The sequence below is a fragment of the Zosterops lateralis genome (assembly GCF_965231275.1).
Source record: "Zosterops lateralis genome assembly, chromosome: 4".
NCBI classification, from domain to species: Eukaryota; Metazoa; Chordata; class Aves; order Passeriformes; family Zosteropidae; genus Zosterops; species Zosterops lateralis.
This window is the reverse complement of record NC_139765.1, coordinates 17,409,879-17,427,663: the sequence shown is the minus strand read 5'-3', so window position 1 is coordinate 17,427,663 and position 17,785 is coordinate 17,409,879. Positions and strand designations below refer to the sequence as shown.

Here is a 17,785-nt window from a genome sequence, read left to right as displayed (position 1 = left end):
CTCACACAGTCATCCCTGGCCTCCCTGCACGCTTGAGGCGACCTGGGTGGTATGCCCCTACAGGTCTAGGGGAAACCTACAGTACCACTCTCCCTATGATGTGCCACTCACACTCTAATCAGCCTCCACACGTCTGGAGGGGGCTTCACTACACCCCTGGAGACGCCTCTCTCACACTATTTCCTTTCGCTCCCTCCTGTTCCCGACCACACTCCTCGTGGAGGTGTGGAAATGCGGTAATTAGGAGTCCTCAATCACTTTGGGAGTCCAAGCTGCAGGCCCAAGTCTCACACATACACACATTCACACTTCTCCACTCCCACCACCGGGTTTATACTTACCCGATGCTCCTCAATGGTGCCCCTCGAGGCTGGCGTGGTATCCCTCGAGGCTGGCGTGCGTTGTCATCTTTGGTCCAGAAGGCCAGCTGTCCAGGAGATCCAAGATCGGGCGGCACCTTCCTGTCCTGATCCTCGTCTGGGTGTGGCCACTCCCGGACAAGTCCCCAAATTGTTAGAAATGGGCGGGAGATAATATTTTTCTCCTTAAAATGCCTTTATTGATCAGCTCTTAAAGGGATGACTCGAGGGATGGTCAGTTCTTCCTGGTTCACCTTGAGGAGCAGGGTCTGTCCGACTTTGCAGTCTTAGGTTACTGCAGAGCTGGGAGCCCCGCCCTCACAGGCTTGCTAGGAGTTCACTTTTGCTGGGCTGTTCTGGGAGTATCCTTCCCCTCGGGCACTTTTTAAGTTAGGGTGAGATACAAAAAAACTGTTTATCAACACTTTAGGGCATAGCCAGTTCAGTACTGTCTTTTGTGGGTTCAGATTTTACGTTGGTTTGTTTTGGCGGGGGACTTTTGGTGCTAAAAATGTCCCAGTTTACATTAGGGCTTTTCTAATTTACATACCAGTGGACCGCAGGTGGCGTCGCCTGAGGGCACAGGGCCGTCGGCTGTGAAGCCGCAGGGCCGGCTCTGGGCCACCGCAGCAGCGGCTGCCTTGTGGCGATGGGGGGGCGCAGGGCCGGGCTGGTTGTTGGTGGGTTGGGGGTCCTGTGGTTTTGACGGGGGGGTGTGTGTGTGCCACGCCGTCCCGGCAGCGGCTCTGGCAGTGGCGGGCCGCGGTGTGGGAGCAGGGCCGCCAGTGGCGGCTGCAGGGGCACACGGCGTGGCTCCAGCGGCAGCAGGGGTCCTCTGTGGCGTTGAAAATGCTGGATTCTTGTAGGGTGAAGAGCGAAGCGGCTGTGCCCCGGCCCCCGCCGAGATGGTGGCGGGGAGGTGGGGGGGGGCTGTGGAGGAGTGGGGCCGAGCCACTCTGCGTCAGTGGTGGCTGGGGTCTCATGGTGTTGGGGAGGGGTTGCCGTGCTGCCCCGGCAATGGCGAGCCGGCTCCGGCCTCGGTGGTTCTACGGCAGCAGCGGTGGAGGGGGGGGCTGTCGGCCACTAGAGAGCAAACAGGCCCCCCACTTATTATACAACAATTAAGAGGATTTTAACACTTTAAACTTTTAACATATAATCAAGTGGTTTTTTAAACTTTATTTCTTTCAGTTTTCATCACTCTTCCCAGCAAAATCTGGTATTCCAGGGTCTGCTCCTACATAATGCATCATTTCTAACAGAGTCGCATCTGTATGCTGCTTTTTTATGTAGCAGCAGATTATAAATGTTTCATTTATTGATGAAACAATAAATTGAAAGTTCTTGATCAACAAATATAGGGAAAATAATTTATAGTTCAATTAAAAATTAGATCATCCTTGTCTGTGTCCAGATTCAAATAGTTATCCACTTGGTCTGGCCTAATTAAGCCCCAAGGTGAACAGGACCCAGGTTGCACTTCTGCTCCAAAGCTGCTCTGCCGTGAAACTGCAGAGCAGGAGGTACAAGCTGTACCTGACATCTCCCATAGTGCCTCTTCTACTCCGGAACTCCATTTTGATAGCTTTAATATAATTCTGCTCTCAAAACAATATTTTCAGAAATGCATAAATGGTGTTGAGTCCCGAGTGCAATTTTCAGAGCTGAACGTATGGCACATAAAAGCCACTCAATCAGCCCTCAGTGTCAGAGTCTACTACATACAAATGCCACAGAAACAGCCCTTTGGAAAAAATTCACTAAGGCTTGAGCTTGGCTTTTAATTGAGATGCATGTGAAACTTCCGTATGAGGTTTATAACTTGCCATGCACACTTAGTTACTTCTACATAACCTTTTCAAGAGGTGAAAAATGCATACCTTCTGCAAGTCTTTTGGTAGAAGAATGGGAAAGAAAAACATGATAGAGATTCTCTCTCCTTATTTTGCTATTTTAGTGTGTCAGATTCCCCCCTGCTGAATTTCATGGCAAATGAAGAAACATGGTGTGCATAGTTGAAAACTGCAGCACAATCAAGGATAGAGGGTATTCTTCTGAAAGATTAATACAAACCTTAAATGAACACAGAGACGTGTCCACGTGGTGGCAGCAGAGGAGAAAAGTGAAGAAACAGCTATAGGAAGCCCGAAGACAAACATTAGTAACCTGAGCTGAAGCATTTCTTAGTTAAAGGCACACCTAAAAACATGCACCTTCAAAATTAGGGCTGTGATCCAATGTGCCGAGCATCTGTGACTGCTTAAATCCAGCTGGAAGACTGAGGTCTAAACATCACTGCAATAAACAAGCACATCTTCACCTGCCACTATTCAGGAGTGACGCTGCTCTAAAGAGGGAAAGCAGATGTGTAAGTTTGCAGAACACCATGTGACCAGCCATAAAAGCCCATTTACTAAGAGGGTGCTGAGGCACAGGTTGCCCAGGGAAGCTGTGGATGCCCCATCCCTGGAAATGTTCAAGGCCAGGTTGGATGGTTTCTAGCAACCTGATTTAGTGGAAGGTGTCCCTGCCCATGACAGAGGGGGTGAAACAAGATGGAGCTTTAATGTTTCCAAACTATTCTATGACTGAGTTTCCTTCCTGTGCCTCACAGATTCTCCCAACACCCAGCAGCACCTGGAAGCGAGGCACAAATTTCAGGTGGAAACTGAGCTGCAAGAGCAGGCAAGGACTGCCAGAGTTTCCCTCTGTACACAGAGGTACAAACACAATGAGGTGTGCAGCCTGCCACATATACTAGAAATGTGGCATTTGCCCCTCAGGAGTCTCTGCTATTGCTTGTAACTCTGGGAAATAAAATTCTCAGCTTTACGGAAACCTGCAGCTCATTTGCCCTTGGTCAAGTGGGATAGAAGAACTGACTGGGGGGTGGGGGGGAAGTGCAGGGACCTGCTTGGCTTCACAGCCTCATGTGGAGAAAAGACAAGGGTGGTCCCAACTGAACCTAAACAGTCCAGCACCCTCCACACAACAAACTGGCACAACAGCTATTCCCGAGCTCCTCAACATATGCAAGCCCAGATGCATCTTCTCTCTCCCAGGAAAACTCCTTCAGCTGTCACAGGTCAGGAATAAAGAAAGACAAACTTAGTAGAAATGAAGAAAAACCTTCAAACAAGTAAATAATGGTTTTCTAGTCTGAGAAATATGTGGTATAACTGAGTCTGTTTTATCTTTTTTAAAGTTATCATCTCTGCTTTCCCTTTCTCTTGCAAGCTGAGTGAGTGCATTCTTCCTTCTGCCTCACCATTTAGAAAGGCTCCCATAGACAAACCGGGCCTCCAGCAGTCCCCAGATTTCTAACTGGTAGTGGGCCAGGTGGGTATTTCCAGCCAGGTCCCTTGTGAGCAGATCTCCCAGGGTGTTACAAGGGAGGAGCAGGATACAGCATATGCTTTTGCTAACTTTCATGCTTTCACCTTGGAGGAAAAGGATGTACTGAATTCCACCTGAGCTAGAGAAGGGAGTGATAGAGTAAGGAGCTCCTCAGGCTTTTCACAGGAGCTGTATTTCCTAAGCAGCTGCTGGGAGAGGAGAGGGACATTTACAAAGGAATTTGGGCCAGGAGCCTGCCATTATAAGTTGCTGTAGTGGGCAGACACCCTCCCATAACACACTGATTTCCAGACTCAAATTCAAAGCTCTCAAATCTGGCACAATTCCACCTGGCTGGTCAGAGGCAGCAGCAATGACCCATCACCCTTGTACATAAATGAGGGCAATACAGGGTGATAGCATTTCTGTAAGATGCCTTAGACAAGGAAGTGAAAAGAGCTGGAGCTTCAATCTGTCTCTGATTTGGAAGCATCTGGGAAAAGCAAAACAAGGCTGGACATAGTTTAGGTCAGGATAAGTCAATTAATATCCATATCACTAAGTGCTTTGCATTTTAAAAGGCATTTTGAATGGAAGAGAAATCTGTTCCTCCCAGCTCTGCTGAAGCCCCAGCTGATTTCTACCTTATATAATCACCTTTTTCAATAGACTAGATGTAAGTTAGTATTTACTAAGCCAGACACCATTATTGTCTTCAAAACTGCACATTGAAATTATTTATGCTACCCTTGGCATGCATGAATTTCAGGACCTGCTAGTCAGCAATAGATTTTTGCTAGTTTTTTTACAGAAATATGGAATTTAATATGTACATTCAGGACTGGCAGCCAAGCAACTGTGAGTTCTTTTTGAGCAGGCAGGCCCAGATAATTTCAAAACTGATTGCTCTGTTAAGGAAACATAGTACTTTCCAAATCACAGAAATGGTTTACTGGCCCGAGTCTCATATAAAATAGTCTCTTTGTGAGAAGCTGAACAGTTTTAAAAGGTGTCAGAGAAACCATTAGGTGATAAAAATTCACAGAGCAATTTTGCAAGAGAAAAATCATAAATAAAAGGGTATAGTTTCTCTCCCAAGCTTTCCTATGAGTCAGCTGCATTCAAAGAGATGTGCCACAGCTAGAAATGAGGTAAAGGCAATTAAAAAGTTTGGCTGCCTGTGTCAAACCTTCAGCTTGTACTCATGCGCTTTAATCAGAAAAGCAGCAATTACATAAACAGTGCCACTAAATTAAGGGAGAACAGAGAGTGCAGCCAGCATAGATCAAACCCTGTATGGGTCTCAAGAAGGAAATAGCAACTGATCCTTGGTGGTGTGTGAGAGCATTCATTCTGCATCCAAAAAAGCATACATACAAAGAACTGGCTCTTGCAAGGGAATGTAGATGATAAAACACAGCTTCCAGCCAGCACAGGCTATTTTACTTCAAGGATATACTGATCTGCTTTTGAGTTTGTAAAATTTTAGTTATGCCAGTGTTACAAATTCTTCTTGGAGGCCTTTCAGTCCACATACAAATGTGATAGGCTACTTAGAGGGTGAAAAGGAAGAAATCTGAGCCCCAACATTAAGCACAAGATATTCTGGGGAAAAACATAATCAAAATTTCACACTGCTCATCTTAATCCAGCACTAGCCAAAATTTTAAAAACCCCTCCTTATAAAACCAGTAGCTTGGAGTTTCTTGCTAAGCTACTTTTAAGCAAAGAGAAAAAAAATCCACAAAGAGAAAAAAATTAATCAGGAGAACATCTCCATTTCAATTAAGCAGAACTTCCTTCTTTGATAGGACAGCCAACTTGGCACAGTAACTGCAAAGAGAAAGACATTTCTGGTGGCATCAAGATGGCTACTTGAGAAATTGTGATGAGAAGTCTTTTTGGGATTTCATGGTCCCATTTCTTGTGCCATACAAAAGTCACATGCAGCATTCAAGCAAATCTAGCTATTGCCAGGCAGAAGCCCTTCTCTCTCACAACTTCAGTATACAACCTCTGAAGCTCATGGACAAAGAAATCAGGTGAGCTTGAGCTGCAGCTTGGGCTGGTGGAGGATTTGGTGGTTAGGAGAACCCTCTCCTGATTTTGAATTCCTGTGTTGACACTACAACCATATGGCATGCAAAAGTTATGGCTGGTGCAATAGTGCTGTGGGACTTGTGCATGAGGTATTTCTGAAGGGATGAATCAGGGACAACATTTGCAGTGTGGTAAAGCTGCTGTCCTGCAGTGAAGAGCTGTTCTGGGGAAAAAAAAAAAAAAAAAAAAAAAAAAAAATAAAAAAAGCAATACTGTGTAGATTAATTTATGACTTACTCTTGCTTCAAAACTAGAACTAGAGAAAAGACCTCATTAGAGTCCACACTAATGGGAATTACTTGTCACACTTAAATTATATAACTCTCCTCTCCTCCAACATCTATGCCTCCTTCCTCAGTATTGCAGTGCCTCTTCCTTCAAAAGATGTAAATAATTATTGGCTCTGCTGTTCCCTTTCCCTCAGGGGTATATTTAGAATATAAGAGCCAGAATCACTTGTGAAAAGGTGGAGAGGGAAAACTACTCTGCACAAAGTGCTGCACCTCACTCTGGATTGTGTGTGATTCTTTTCTTACCAAATACCTCAGTATCAAACAGATGGTCCAATAGGAGACCATGCAACAGATCTTCAGGGACAAAGTAAACAGCAGACACCCTACATGCATTTCAGCTGTAGCTCTGCATTGGAAGTCCAAATTATTTAACGTGATGGCACTTTCCTTAGCAGGTCAGTAGTTACACCCCTTTCAACTGGCTGCCCATATCTAGGTCAAAGAAGAAAAAAATGTTCAGAGGAGTATTAATTGCTGTCCTTCAGCTTTGCCTCTTCCTCCAGTGAAATTTAAGGTATAAAGTCCCTTGTGACAGGCCAGGGGGTTCTGTTACCACCACAAGCATGTCTGAGAGCCTAGTTTCACGCTTCAGCTCTGTCCATCTCCCAAGGCATGGGGAGGACCATGTCTAGGATGAAGTTGTCACTTCACTGGGCAGCACATCCTCTTTCCAAATGTAAGAAGTGGTGACTGGCACATCACTAGCCCTGAAAACAAGTTTTCTTCTGCCTAGCTCCTTGCCACCAAGAGCAGGCATGGTAACCCATCCTGCTCCCACTTGTTGGAAGGTTTCAGTCAGGATGTTATTCCCCTTATGCCACACATTTCACAACAGGAAACCTCCCTGGTCTGTGATACAGCACTAAATTACAAACACTAAGCTGCTCTATTTGCACAGCTGAAGACACATTGGGGAAATCACATCTTTAAGCCAAAACCCCAACACATTTGTTGTCATGATGGCAGAGCAGTTCTTTAAAGTTGGTTATAACATAAGTCAGTCATCAGCAACAGCAGCTTGAGAAAATACTGCAATTTACAGCTCTGCTAGTTCGGGAGAATCATTATTTTTGTAAGGATTGACTGATGTTTTCTGAATTGTGCTAGAATATGAGGTTTTCTTTCCAAAAGCAGCATGAGATGAGGATAGGAGAAATTTATTTTAAGTAACAAAGACACCACTATTTGGTACATTTAATAAATCAAAAATTACCCATATGGTCTTTTAATTATTGCCCCAGAATGACCTGGTGTAAGAGTAGACTGAATTTCTTCAGCCATTTAGCAGCAGATGGTTGCCAGGTTTGCTTGGTTACATGACATCACGTTGCTTCATCACATACACTTCTATATTTATATTTCAATATTTACGTGGACCATGATAAGCAACACAGAGATGGAAAAGAGCTTGATATCTCGTATTTAAAGAAAGGATGTGTATGTAGTGCATAGTGGTGCTGAAACCAGAGGAGATGGATGCAAGCAGATGTTTCCTGGCTCATAATTCATTGATACATGCTGATAGGGCTGAGCATTAAAATCCTTCTTCACAAATACACTTCACTTCCAAGTTTAGTTTTTAGCTACCAGTTCACAAGAAACTTTGAGTCAGACACAACCCTTTCCTCCCCTAAGAAGGTAAATCTAAACCCTTCCACACAACCATTTGGCAACTGGAATTGTGTCAGTATGGCTTCCCTAATGTGAGAGACAAGACTAAGAGCTTGGCATAGATAAATCTCTCTGAAACCTGAAGGCATATTTACAGTGGATAAGCCAGTACACCAAATTCCAGGTCACTTCCTGAAGCCAGGGATACCGATAATAATAGGAGAGAGTTGGACTGAAACAAATGCAGGTCCGACCACTGTGGTTACTTCTACGTTGTCCGTTTATTACGTGCAGCACGGCAATTTATATACAATTCTACATAGTTTATACACGTAATAACTTTTTCATTGGCACACCGCAGAGGAAAGAATGCAAACACACATTATTTGGTTTACTCTTTAGGTGGCTAATACGTGCTTACTAACAACTCTATTCAGTGACCTTCAACACCCTATTGTTTTTCCCAGACACCTTAATATCTAATTCTAACTGCGCCACAACTTACTAAGAAATTTTACCTCTGTCACAGGCTTCAAGGCCTCAACAAGGCCTCAGGTTAGGCCTCAGTTAGGGTAGTTCAAGGAGGTCTAAATATACATCATGCCCTCCTTTCCTGAGGAAATCTGTAACAACTTCCTTTCCAGCAAGATAACAGTGCAGCCAGAGCAGTCCATCTGAGCTCCCCATGCTGCTACAGCAGCTGCTTCCCTCTGGTAAATCAGGTTATCCCAGAGGAACAGGGCTACCAATTTTATTTTGACAGATGAGCACAACTTGTGTACAGGACTTGATACTAGCCATGCACCCAGATGCTGAAAGATAATATTCCCTGGGCACCTTTCAGGAACTGAATAGATATGACCACTATAGGACCACAGGTTCACTGTAGTAAAAAGATGATTTCTGAAACAGGGTGCTCAAGCATGGATTCCAAAGCGGGAGGGTTTGGAGGGAAGCAACGCCACTCACAAATATTTACCCAGTACACATGACAACCTCTTCATTGAGGAAAAATACACAGAAGTCCCAGACTGCAATATTGGCCAGCTTGTCATAGCTGTTAAACAGACAGATGTGTGGCCACCAAGAGTCTCCCTGAAAAAGGACAAGGAAACAACCTGAGTCTGGCACAGAGGCAGGCCAGACCGAGCAGAGACCAGCTCAGTGCCAGCTGCATTCAATCATGTGCATCCCACATCTCCTGGAGGAGGGTCAGGTGCTGTACTGAAGGAGGGGGTGGCACAGCTCTCTTCAATTTGCAGATGAGGGACAGGCTTCTCCTCTCCAGGCACTGAAATGTCCCAAGGAGACAATGGCACCACAAGGTATCTGACCATGCTGCTGAGCAGCAGCAGGAGTGACATGGGCCAGAGGCTCCAGACATTGAGATACCATGAGAGTGATTTCATCTCCCTTGAGTTCATTGCTCTTTGCTTAGCTTCCACCTTGGCTTTGCCTTTACCAAAGTTTCCCAGCTTCCCAACAGAAGAGACAGCCTGACTCCCAGGTGAAAAATATTTCACACACTGCAGGCAACCTTCAGGGGAAATCTCTCTTGGCAGTGCTCCCAGTCTGAGCTGTCACTGCCCTCAATCAGTCACAGATGCTATCCCATGTCAGAGTAACCCATGCTTATTGCCAGCTCCTGTCTCCCTCCATCCTGTTAAGCATCTCACAGCAGTGTTTGCTTCATCCCCACCACCTGCAATCAGGTTGTTGTCACAGATCTGCCTATGTTGGAAAGCAAATTCCCATCAACCCCAGGTACAACTTTCCTGCTCTTACTTCTGTCAGCCCACTGTTTTTCTTGCTTCTTAGCTCACTGCCTCATCTCTCCATCCCACAAAATATCCCACATCAACACTGCAAAACAGATGAGACAGAGCTTAAATAATGTATACATTCCCTTGCTGTACTTGCTGGATGACTGAGAGCACTGCTTTAATGAATCAGAACAGGCTTTCTCCTAATACCATTGTTTGAAACCACAGCACAGGCAAACTGAACATATTTGCGAGGCTATTTCTGAGAAGAAAAGAAATGACACCCTCCAAAGAGATATGGATCCGGGACTTGAGGGAAGACACTTCCCTCAGGCAAGTTTGACCCAGGACATCACTCCTTTGGTGCAGAAGCCTCCAATCATCAGTGTATATAGTTAGACGGTTTTCTTAGAAGAACCATGGAACTTTCCCAAGAGAACATGGTGAAATCTATGTGCTTTATAGCCTCCTTATTCACACACACTGTGCTCATGCACTGGCTCTGTTAAGGTCACATTCCTCTGCTGCTTTAATGTTTATCTTCAGTTCTTCGCCTTTCCTTCCCTTCCCCCAGGTCTTGCCCCAAGTTGTGCACAGCAAACTGAAAGGGGTAACTTCTCTCAGGGCTGTCCAACCTTCGCACTTTATATATGTATATATAAAATGTAAATTATATGCCACAGCAAAATATTCCTCTAACAAGAATATCCCAGGTTTTAGATAATGGGCAACTTAAAAGCTTTCTTTTAAATTTCAGCTCCTGCAATGTAAGGCATTAATTTACTACCAGCACAGAGGTGCATATTACGTTAGTGCTGTGCATACCAGTTTTTATGGAGGGGTGGAAAAAAAAATCGAAAAACAGCTCTCTAGGGATATGCCTGCTCATTTCTGGCTCATTAACTTTAATGTCATAGTACAGCTAAGACAGGTAGAATAGGTGATCTTTGATATTCTCTAGATCATGTCTAGCCTACACTTATACCTTAAAGTCACATTCCTGACCCTCACACTGTGTTTTAAACAGATAATAGGAAGCAAGCCTGCCCAAAGGCTTGCTGTTCATTACACTTTTAGCATCACACACAAGCACTGGGCCCTTGTCAAGAGTGTTATTATAATCATTAACCCTGGCACAGCTGAATGTGGTGGGACTCCAAGCAGTAACTGATGCAATAGGTTTCTGCAGCTCCAGGGGTCCCAGGCCACTTCCAGGAGGAAAACCACCCACACAGCTTTCACAAGGTTGAAACCTGTGATAAATTTTGGGTAAAAATTCGGGTATAAAATAATAACCTGATGTATAATAAGGAATAAGGTTAATAAAATTGTGAAATCCAGTATAGGGCTAATCGTTTCCCCCCCAGCCTGCCAGTCTCAGTTGCAAAGACAGGATGAACCTCATCAAGCTAGACAAAGAGACTGGCCAACCTCGATAAGAATCACTTCCTTGCCAATGCAAGGAAGAAATTCCTTCGTGACAACGATACCAATCTCATCAACCTGCTGGCTATCCCATCAGCTCTCCAGCGCAACAAGCAAAATGAAATCAGCATAAGACTAACACATGAAATTGACATAAGAAAGAGTTTTTCCCGGAATGAGACAATGAGACCTGACGAGATCCGGGAAGGCCATCGAAAAGAAATTCGGACTATTCAGCCCATCCTGGACACCTGGACTCCCTAAGGGCAGAAAAACCCTATAAAATGCTGGACTGAAAGCTGCATCGGCGTGGATTGGGGAGTCTTGTACCCTGGTGCAGACCCCTATCCACCCAGCGCGGCGCTGACCATTTCCTATTTTTGTGGCTTTCTCATTTTTCTTGTGCTTGATACTTTGTTATTAATAAATTGTCTTTGATTTATCCGATATTTGCCTTTGCATTTATAACAAAACCCTTCACATTTAACAAGTATTTTTTCTCCAGGACTGTTCTGTCTGACATTGGGCAAGGAAGAAGGAAAACGAATATAATTTTTTTTCTGTCAAAACCTCTCCATAATTCAGACAGCAGGAAGAGTCAAAATTTCCCTTTTAACATCTGCTGCCAAACAACACTTATGCTTCAGCACTTACAACCTGACATCATGGGGACACTTCTGGGAATACCAGTGAGGTCACAGTGCTCTTTGTGCTGTACTGACAGAGAACCTTAACTTGTACTCTAAAGTTTTGCTGCTATTATGGTCAACACAGGGAGTCCAGAGGTGAGTCAGTCATTCACCTGCTCATCCACCAGACCCCAACAGAGATGGAGCCTACATCAAATCCATAGATCCTATTGAAACATTCTAGACCTATGCCACCATCATTGGGGTTATCCCATAAAACAGAGATGAAGGTTCAACAGAGGCATGTGGTACCTCAGCCTAATATTATTTCCAGGTACACATCAAAGTGCATACTCCATCTTTGCCGCCACCACTGGCATCTCAGCTGCACAGGAAGGTTTAGGCTGCTGAAGGGCAGCTCTGGATGTATGCAAACCTGTGGGAAACAGTAAGCCCATCTATTTGCCAGGATTGACAAGATGGTTTAGAAATGTCCCTTGAAGGCTAGCAGGATGTGTACAGGCTGGCAACATGTTTTGGGTAAACAGCTCTTCACAGATTTTTCAGGGAGCCATGTTCTGCAGGTTAGAATAATTTTCTAACTCTTTCAGTCAAAGTGGTATTTATAAAGTGTTTCCATGACAATAAGTCTTCATTTTCCAAAATTAGTTTGGCAAAGTTTTTCCAACCATCTCAAGTAACAACAGCAAATTAAACAGTACATAAATGACCTGTATTGCACATCCACCAGCTTCCACTGATCACAAGAGGCATGAGAAAGGAAAGGAACAAAACTGGAAATGAAGACTATTTATTTTCCTCAGAAACTAGTAAAGCAGAGGATGAATCTGGGGTGGGGGAGGGAAATGAAGTTTAACAAAACAAATCCACTAAAATCTTGTTATTGGTACAGCTGGTTCAGAGAAATCTACTGAGAATATTAAGGTACAACATGTGCTTCTGCTTCCCCTCTTTTGGTGGCACTCTCGGTCATATCATGGGAACTGACTTTTTTACAGAGGGCTCCCTCTACGCCTTCTGTGTGCCCCAGGAAAAGGCACAACCATCTAATATAAGCAGTCAAGCTCTCAGGAAAATGTTAGCACAGACGTTTACTTTTCTATTTCCCGTTTAGAGTGTCAGGTTCCAGACAGTGGTTTTTAATTAATCAGAGGTCAGTTCCATGCTGAGATCAATCATCCCTCCCAATAAGCACCTGCTTTAAACAAACACAAGCCAACCAAAAAACGAATTTCAACAATCAGTCATTCCTCAGGGATGTTTCTGTACTTCATTTGGTGGCAGTGCAAACTGCAGAGATATGAAGACTACCACCTATGTGGTGTGCCTGGGGTGAGCACTGAATTAACTTGCTGCAGTTTTGCATACATCAGAGCATGGAAGAGTATCTTGGAATGATCTCAGACAGTAGCTTAAGGCAAAGCACATTCAGCCAATAAACATTTTTATAACAGCAGCACTGCTTTGTGGCTGCCATGGTGTAACCACAGCTGACAACCAAGCCCAGCACAGCCACTTGCTCACTTCCCCACCAGCAGGATCAGGAACAGAACTGGAAAAGTGAGAAAACCTGTGAGTTGAGATAGAGGCAGTTTAATGAGTAAAACAAATGCCATGCATGCAAGCAAAATAAAACAAGGAATTAATTCACTATTTCTCATGGTCAGGCAGGTGTTCGGTCAGCCCAGGACAGCAGGACTCCATCATAGGTAACAGCTACTTGGGAAGACAAACATCCCTACTTCAAATGTTTCTTCCACTTCCTTCTTCTTCCCACAGCTTTATATGCTGAGTATGATGCCACAAGGTATGGGATATCCCTTGGGTCAGTTAGGATCAGCTGTCGTGGCTGTGTCCCCTCACAACTCCTTGTGCAGCCCCAGCCTCCCCACAAGTGGTGGAGGTGTGAGAAGCAGAAAAGACCTTGACTCTGGGCAAGCCCTGCTCAGCAGTAACAAAACCATCTCTATCACCAACATCCTTTTCAGCACAAATCCAAAACACAGCCCTTTACCAGCTACTTTCTAGTGAAGAAAATTAATGCTACCCCAGCTAAAAGAAGTACAGTGGCATTGAATGGAGAAGGTACTTCATAATTTTCAGAGCTAGGGTTTGAAACTCACTTTGGAAATGTGTGTGCACATATAAAAGCAAACAGATCCATGCTGGTGGTGCTGCAAGTCTGATGCATTTTAATATGACAAATTTAATTCCTGTGCTTTACTTCTGAAGCCCAAGACAGTTGCCCAAGCTCATTCACACAGCAGTGAGGAGCACAGGTAAGACAGAAGAAAGCAGGATGGGGGAAGATTAAACATGGCTCAAATTGCTAGAAAGGCAAAACAGTTTACTTCCACAGAACAGAAGAGACAGACTGGACACATCTTTCCAAGCTCCAAGTTTCTCTGTTCTGAGGGATCAAAGTACTAAATTGCTTAATGCTGCCAAGGCAGCTCTGCCCTTCACAGAGTAAACTGTCCACCCATGTAACCAGCTGTACCCTTGCCTAGGAAGCAAGAGAGTGAGGGATGTTTCCTTTTGTCTTTAAGCTCAGAGCCCAATTAACTGTGTGGGTCCCTGGGCATGTGGCAGAGGTGGAGGCTGGGGAGGTGAGCAGTGGTAACAGCAGCACCTGGCAATATTAGTGCCTAACCAGGGGAAGAAGCAGGAGAGATTATACAAGCATTAATAGACTGAGCAGAGGGATGGGGAGTTCTGGTTTTGTAGAGCAGAATGCAAAGGGGCACATAGAGAGCAACAGCTAAGACAGTATCTCATTTTTACAGGTTTTTGGGAAATGAGTACAGTATTTAGATCACTATGCATTCAATCATCAACACTCAAGATCTCATATAGATCTCTTCTTATTAGTGGCCATTTCTCTTCAGAACAGACAGATTAATTTTTTAAGTAGAATAAATAAGAAATAAGCCATATTTTAAGCTCAATTTCTCCATTCTCACCCCAACAGACTTACCAGAAGATGTTTTCTGAGTAGAGCAAGTTGAGAGAAAGCCTTTCATGGCTGCCACAACCCTTTGAAGGAAGGTCACTGTCACTGCTGAACCTCAAGATTTTATGGGACAGACAGGAGTGGCACCACAGAAGTTGCCTGTAAAAAAGACCAGAATGAGATGTGAACATTTTTGTCTTGAGGGCTGTAAGCCATAGTATTTCAAAACACAGTGTCAGAAAATATTTCCTTCTCTAAAACCCCATTAACAAAAAATCCTCATGTCATTCAGCTTTGAGCTCATGCATTAGGCTGCAGGCATGGCCAGAAGAGAACTGGCTACACTTGTAACCAGAATACTGGCCTTCTTCACACAAATAGTCACAGAACCCACTATAACCACTACAAGTCACTAGTGGCAAATGCCCACTGCCTGGACCACTCTGGTCAGGAGAAATCCCTGCCCTGACAGGCAGCCCTTCCTTCAGGCTCCTATGTGCAATCCTCACAAGACTGCAGGACATTCATGTCATCTGGGGAACAAATCACTTGGAGTGTCTCACATAACTGAGAGCTGGCACTGAAGAACCTTGTATTCATAAGTATTTTAACAGTTTAAATTACTAGTCTGTACTTTTTCTTCTATTTATAGAGGATACAGCTTCACTTTCCCCACAATGTCCTACAAAATCAAGTCAACAGTTTTTTAGTCAGGTAGGTACCTCCTCACATTCAGCATAGCTGTAGGAAAAGCTCTCCCTGCCTTGGCCCCCTCTCTCTGACCTGCTGCCTTGTCTTTAGCAAACAGCTTTGGACGCACACCACAGTTTGTCCTCCTGCAAGACAAAGTCTGAGAAAGAATATCCTGCACAGACTCACATGGTTCCAAGGCACAGCTATGCCATGATTAGGGCTTCATATCCAACAGGTTTGATTGCAAAAGCATTTCTATAAAGGGAAAGGTATTAGGCTAGCTGACATAACTCCAAGTGATATCAGAAATCCCTCCAGGAGCATGGAAATGTGCCACCTAAAAATCCCTTGTCTGCCAGCAAAAAAACCCCTTGGCTAAGCTCCTCTGTTTCTCTCACCCCAACATTAATATAAGCTCTCTCTCACCTAGTAACTCTTTGGTTAGTCCAAATCCTTCACACACCATCGATTGGCCATGACAATTAGACAGATTTCTTTTAGTCCAGAAAGTTCAGGACTTCAGGGGGAATAATGGATTTTAATGGGGCTACAAGTCTCCTGTGGCAGCTGCAGCACAAAGCAAAGAACAAAGTCACAGTGTTGCATATTTAACAATTGGCTCTTATTTCCTAGGGATAGCTATCAAAATGTGAGCAAAGGCAAAAGGATTGTTATGCCCTTTAAAAAGAGAAAAGAAAAAAAAAATCAAAGACAGGATACTGGTCCAAATCTATTTTGGTCATATTATTCATTACTTCTGAAGTTAACCTTTCATATGGTTTAGAAGTCTATAGTATTGCCACATGAATGAAAATTTAACTCTTACCCTAACTCTTACTCTAGGCACAATAAGGGAGGAAGAAAGGGAAATGGATGAAAGTGCCAGAAGATTTTTAGTAACATTGTTTAGCATTGCTATTGTTAGCCAATCAGTTCTGCCACGTTCAGGCCTCTGATGAGCTCTGTGGTGAGAGCTGTGCCCAGAGGTGCCAGGTTTGTCTGCTGTTTGCTGGAAGCGGGGTACTGGCACCTACCAGCTTTCCTAACTCTATTTGAGGAACATGCCCAGCTTTCTAACATGCACTGAAGCACCCATGGATTCATTAAAACCCCACCACAGATGTTTGCAGATTTTCACAAGGGTGTTATAAAAGCCAGAAGAACTTGGATGCTCACCTGGTGGCATTTGTGTCTCACAGGTTTATCCCAGTGACTGCATGATTCCTTCCCAATCTGGAAGGTTGACATCCATGTCAAGCTCATCTCCCCAGGATTTTTGGGGCATTGATAGGTTTTGTCCTGGGAAGAATAAGAATGTAGAGCATTCAATCAGCTTTAATATTAACCTTTAAAAGGACCTATATATGGCCTTCATTGAAACACATGGATCAAGGCTGAAGGCAGTCTGAAGAGCAAAACTTTAAAATACTAATTTTAAAAGTTCATCTAGAAAAAAATGTGTTCAGTTAGATGGCAAACCAATTAGGAAAACTACCACATTCCTATGTTACCAGGCCAGGCCTTGTTCATTGTAATTCTACAAAACTCAAATTCACTTTAGCCTTGTTTCAAGCTTCAGCATTTTGCCCTCACTGCATCTCCACTGAGAGGTACTCTCCTTGTTATGCACACTAAATGGTTTTCTGGTTACTTTCTGACTCTTTGAATTTCCCAGCCTCTTTCTCCCCGTTGTAACATCATCCTAAAGTTCTAGCTCATTCTGACACTAAAGCCTAATTCTATGTTTTAGCTCCTGGGTAAAAATAATTTAGTTTAGAGACAGGCACCCACAAAAATCTGTTATTCACCAGCTCTAGAGAAGGAGGGGGAAAGAAAAGGAGAAAACAAGCTGTTTCAATATGCTGGCACATAAACAGACATTGGAATCTAGTTTAATATAACCAGTCTTGAAAAACTGCCAGCCATAACAAATGCTATTACATAGCAGTGAGTCTGTGTGCTGGAGGATGCTCCAGGGAGCTGTCTATGAGACTCCTATTCAGGCAAAACTTTGACTGATGCCCCCATTTCTGGTAGCATTTTCCTCTTTACTGCATGTAAATAGTTATGATAACTAAACTGCCATTCTCAGCTGTAATAGATATACTTTTAGAAATTTTTGTGTGCTTTTACAAATTAGTTCATGGAGGGAGATAGTAGTGGAGTGCTCCAACAGCTCATTAACATCTCCTCTGTCTTTCCCTCTCTCCTTTAACTCCAAACTCAGAGTTAACTGACATGCTAAACTGTAGAGTTGGTGGATGGTGGGTGTTTTCTTGATGAAAATAATATTCTTGATTAAAATAATATGTTCCATTACCCTAATAGTCTTCAGCAGGAAGCATTACTACTGCATCTGGTAACAAAAGAGTGTTCTTGTTCAAGTGTCAGGGGAAAAAGCTTCTTCCCCATATCTGAGAGCTACAATGATCATGCACATAGCCCTCAACCACACCCATTTAAAAGTTAAACAGGGCCTCTTCTCTAGAGCAGCAGCCATCACCACTGCTGTGACGTTAACAGGATGAGGGTCTACACACAATACTTACTATCCAAAAACTCTCTCCAGAGTCATCATTTAATTTTGAAAATATTTGGAGAA

General features: G+C 43.8%; 1 protein-coding gene across 1 annotated transcript in view; it reads right to left on the bottom strand.

Moving 5' to 3' along the window:
* Positions 1 to 1,338: 1,338 nt before the first annotated feature.
* OVCH1 (ovochymase 1) overlaps positions 1,339 to 17,785 on the bottom strand; it is a gene marked incomplete at both ends in the record, with an annotated part of 36,384 nt that continues 19,937 nt past the window's right edge. Inside the window, 2 exon segments of the mRNA XM_083860133.1 lie at positions 1,339 to 1,442; positions 15,610 to 15,677. Coding sequence (XP_083716259.1) covers positions 1,339 to 1,442; positions 15,610 to 15,677 — 172 coding nt within the window.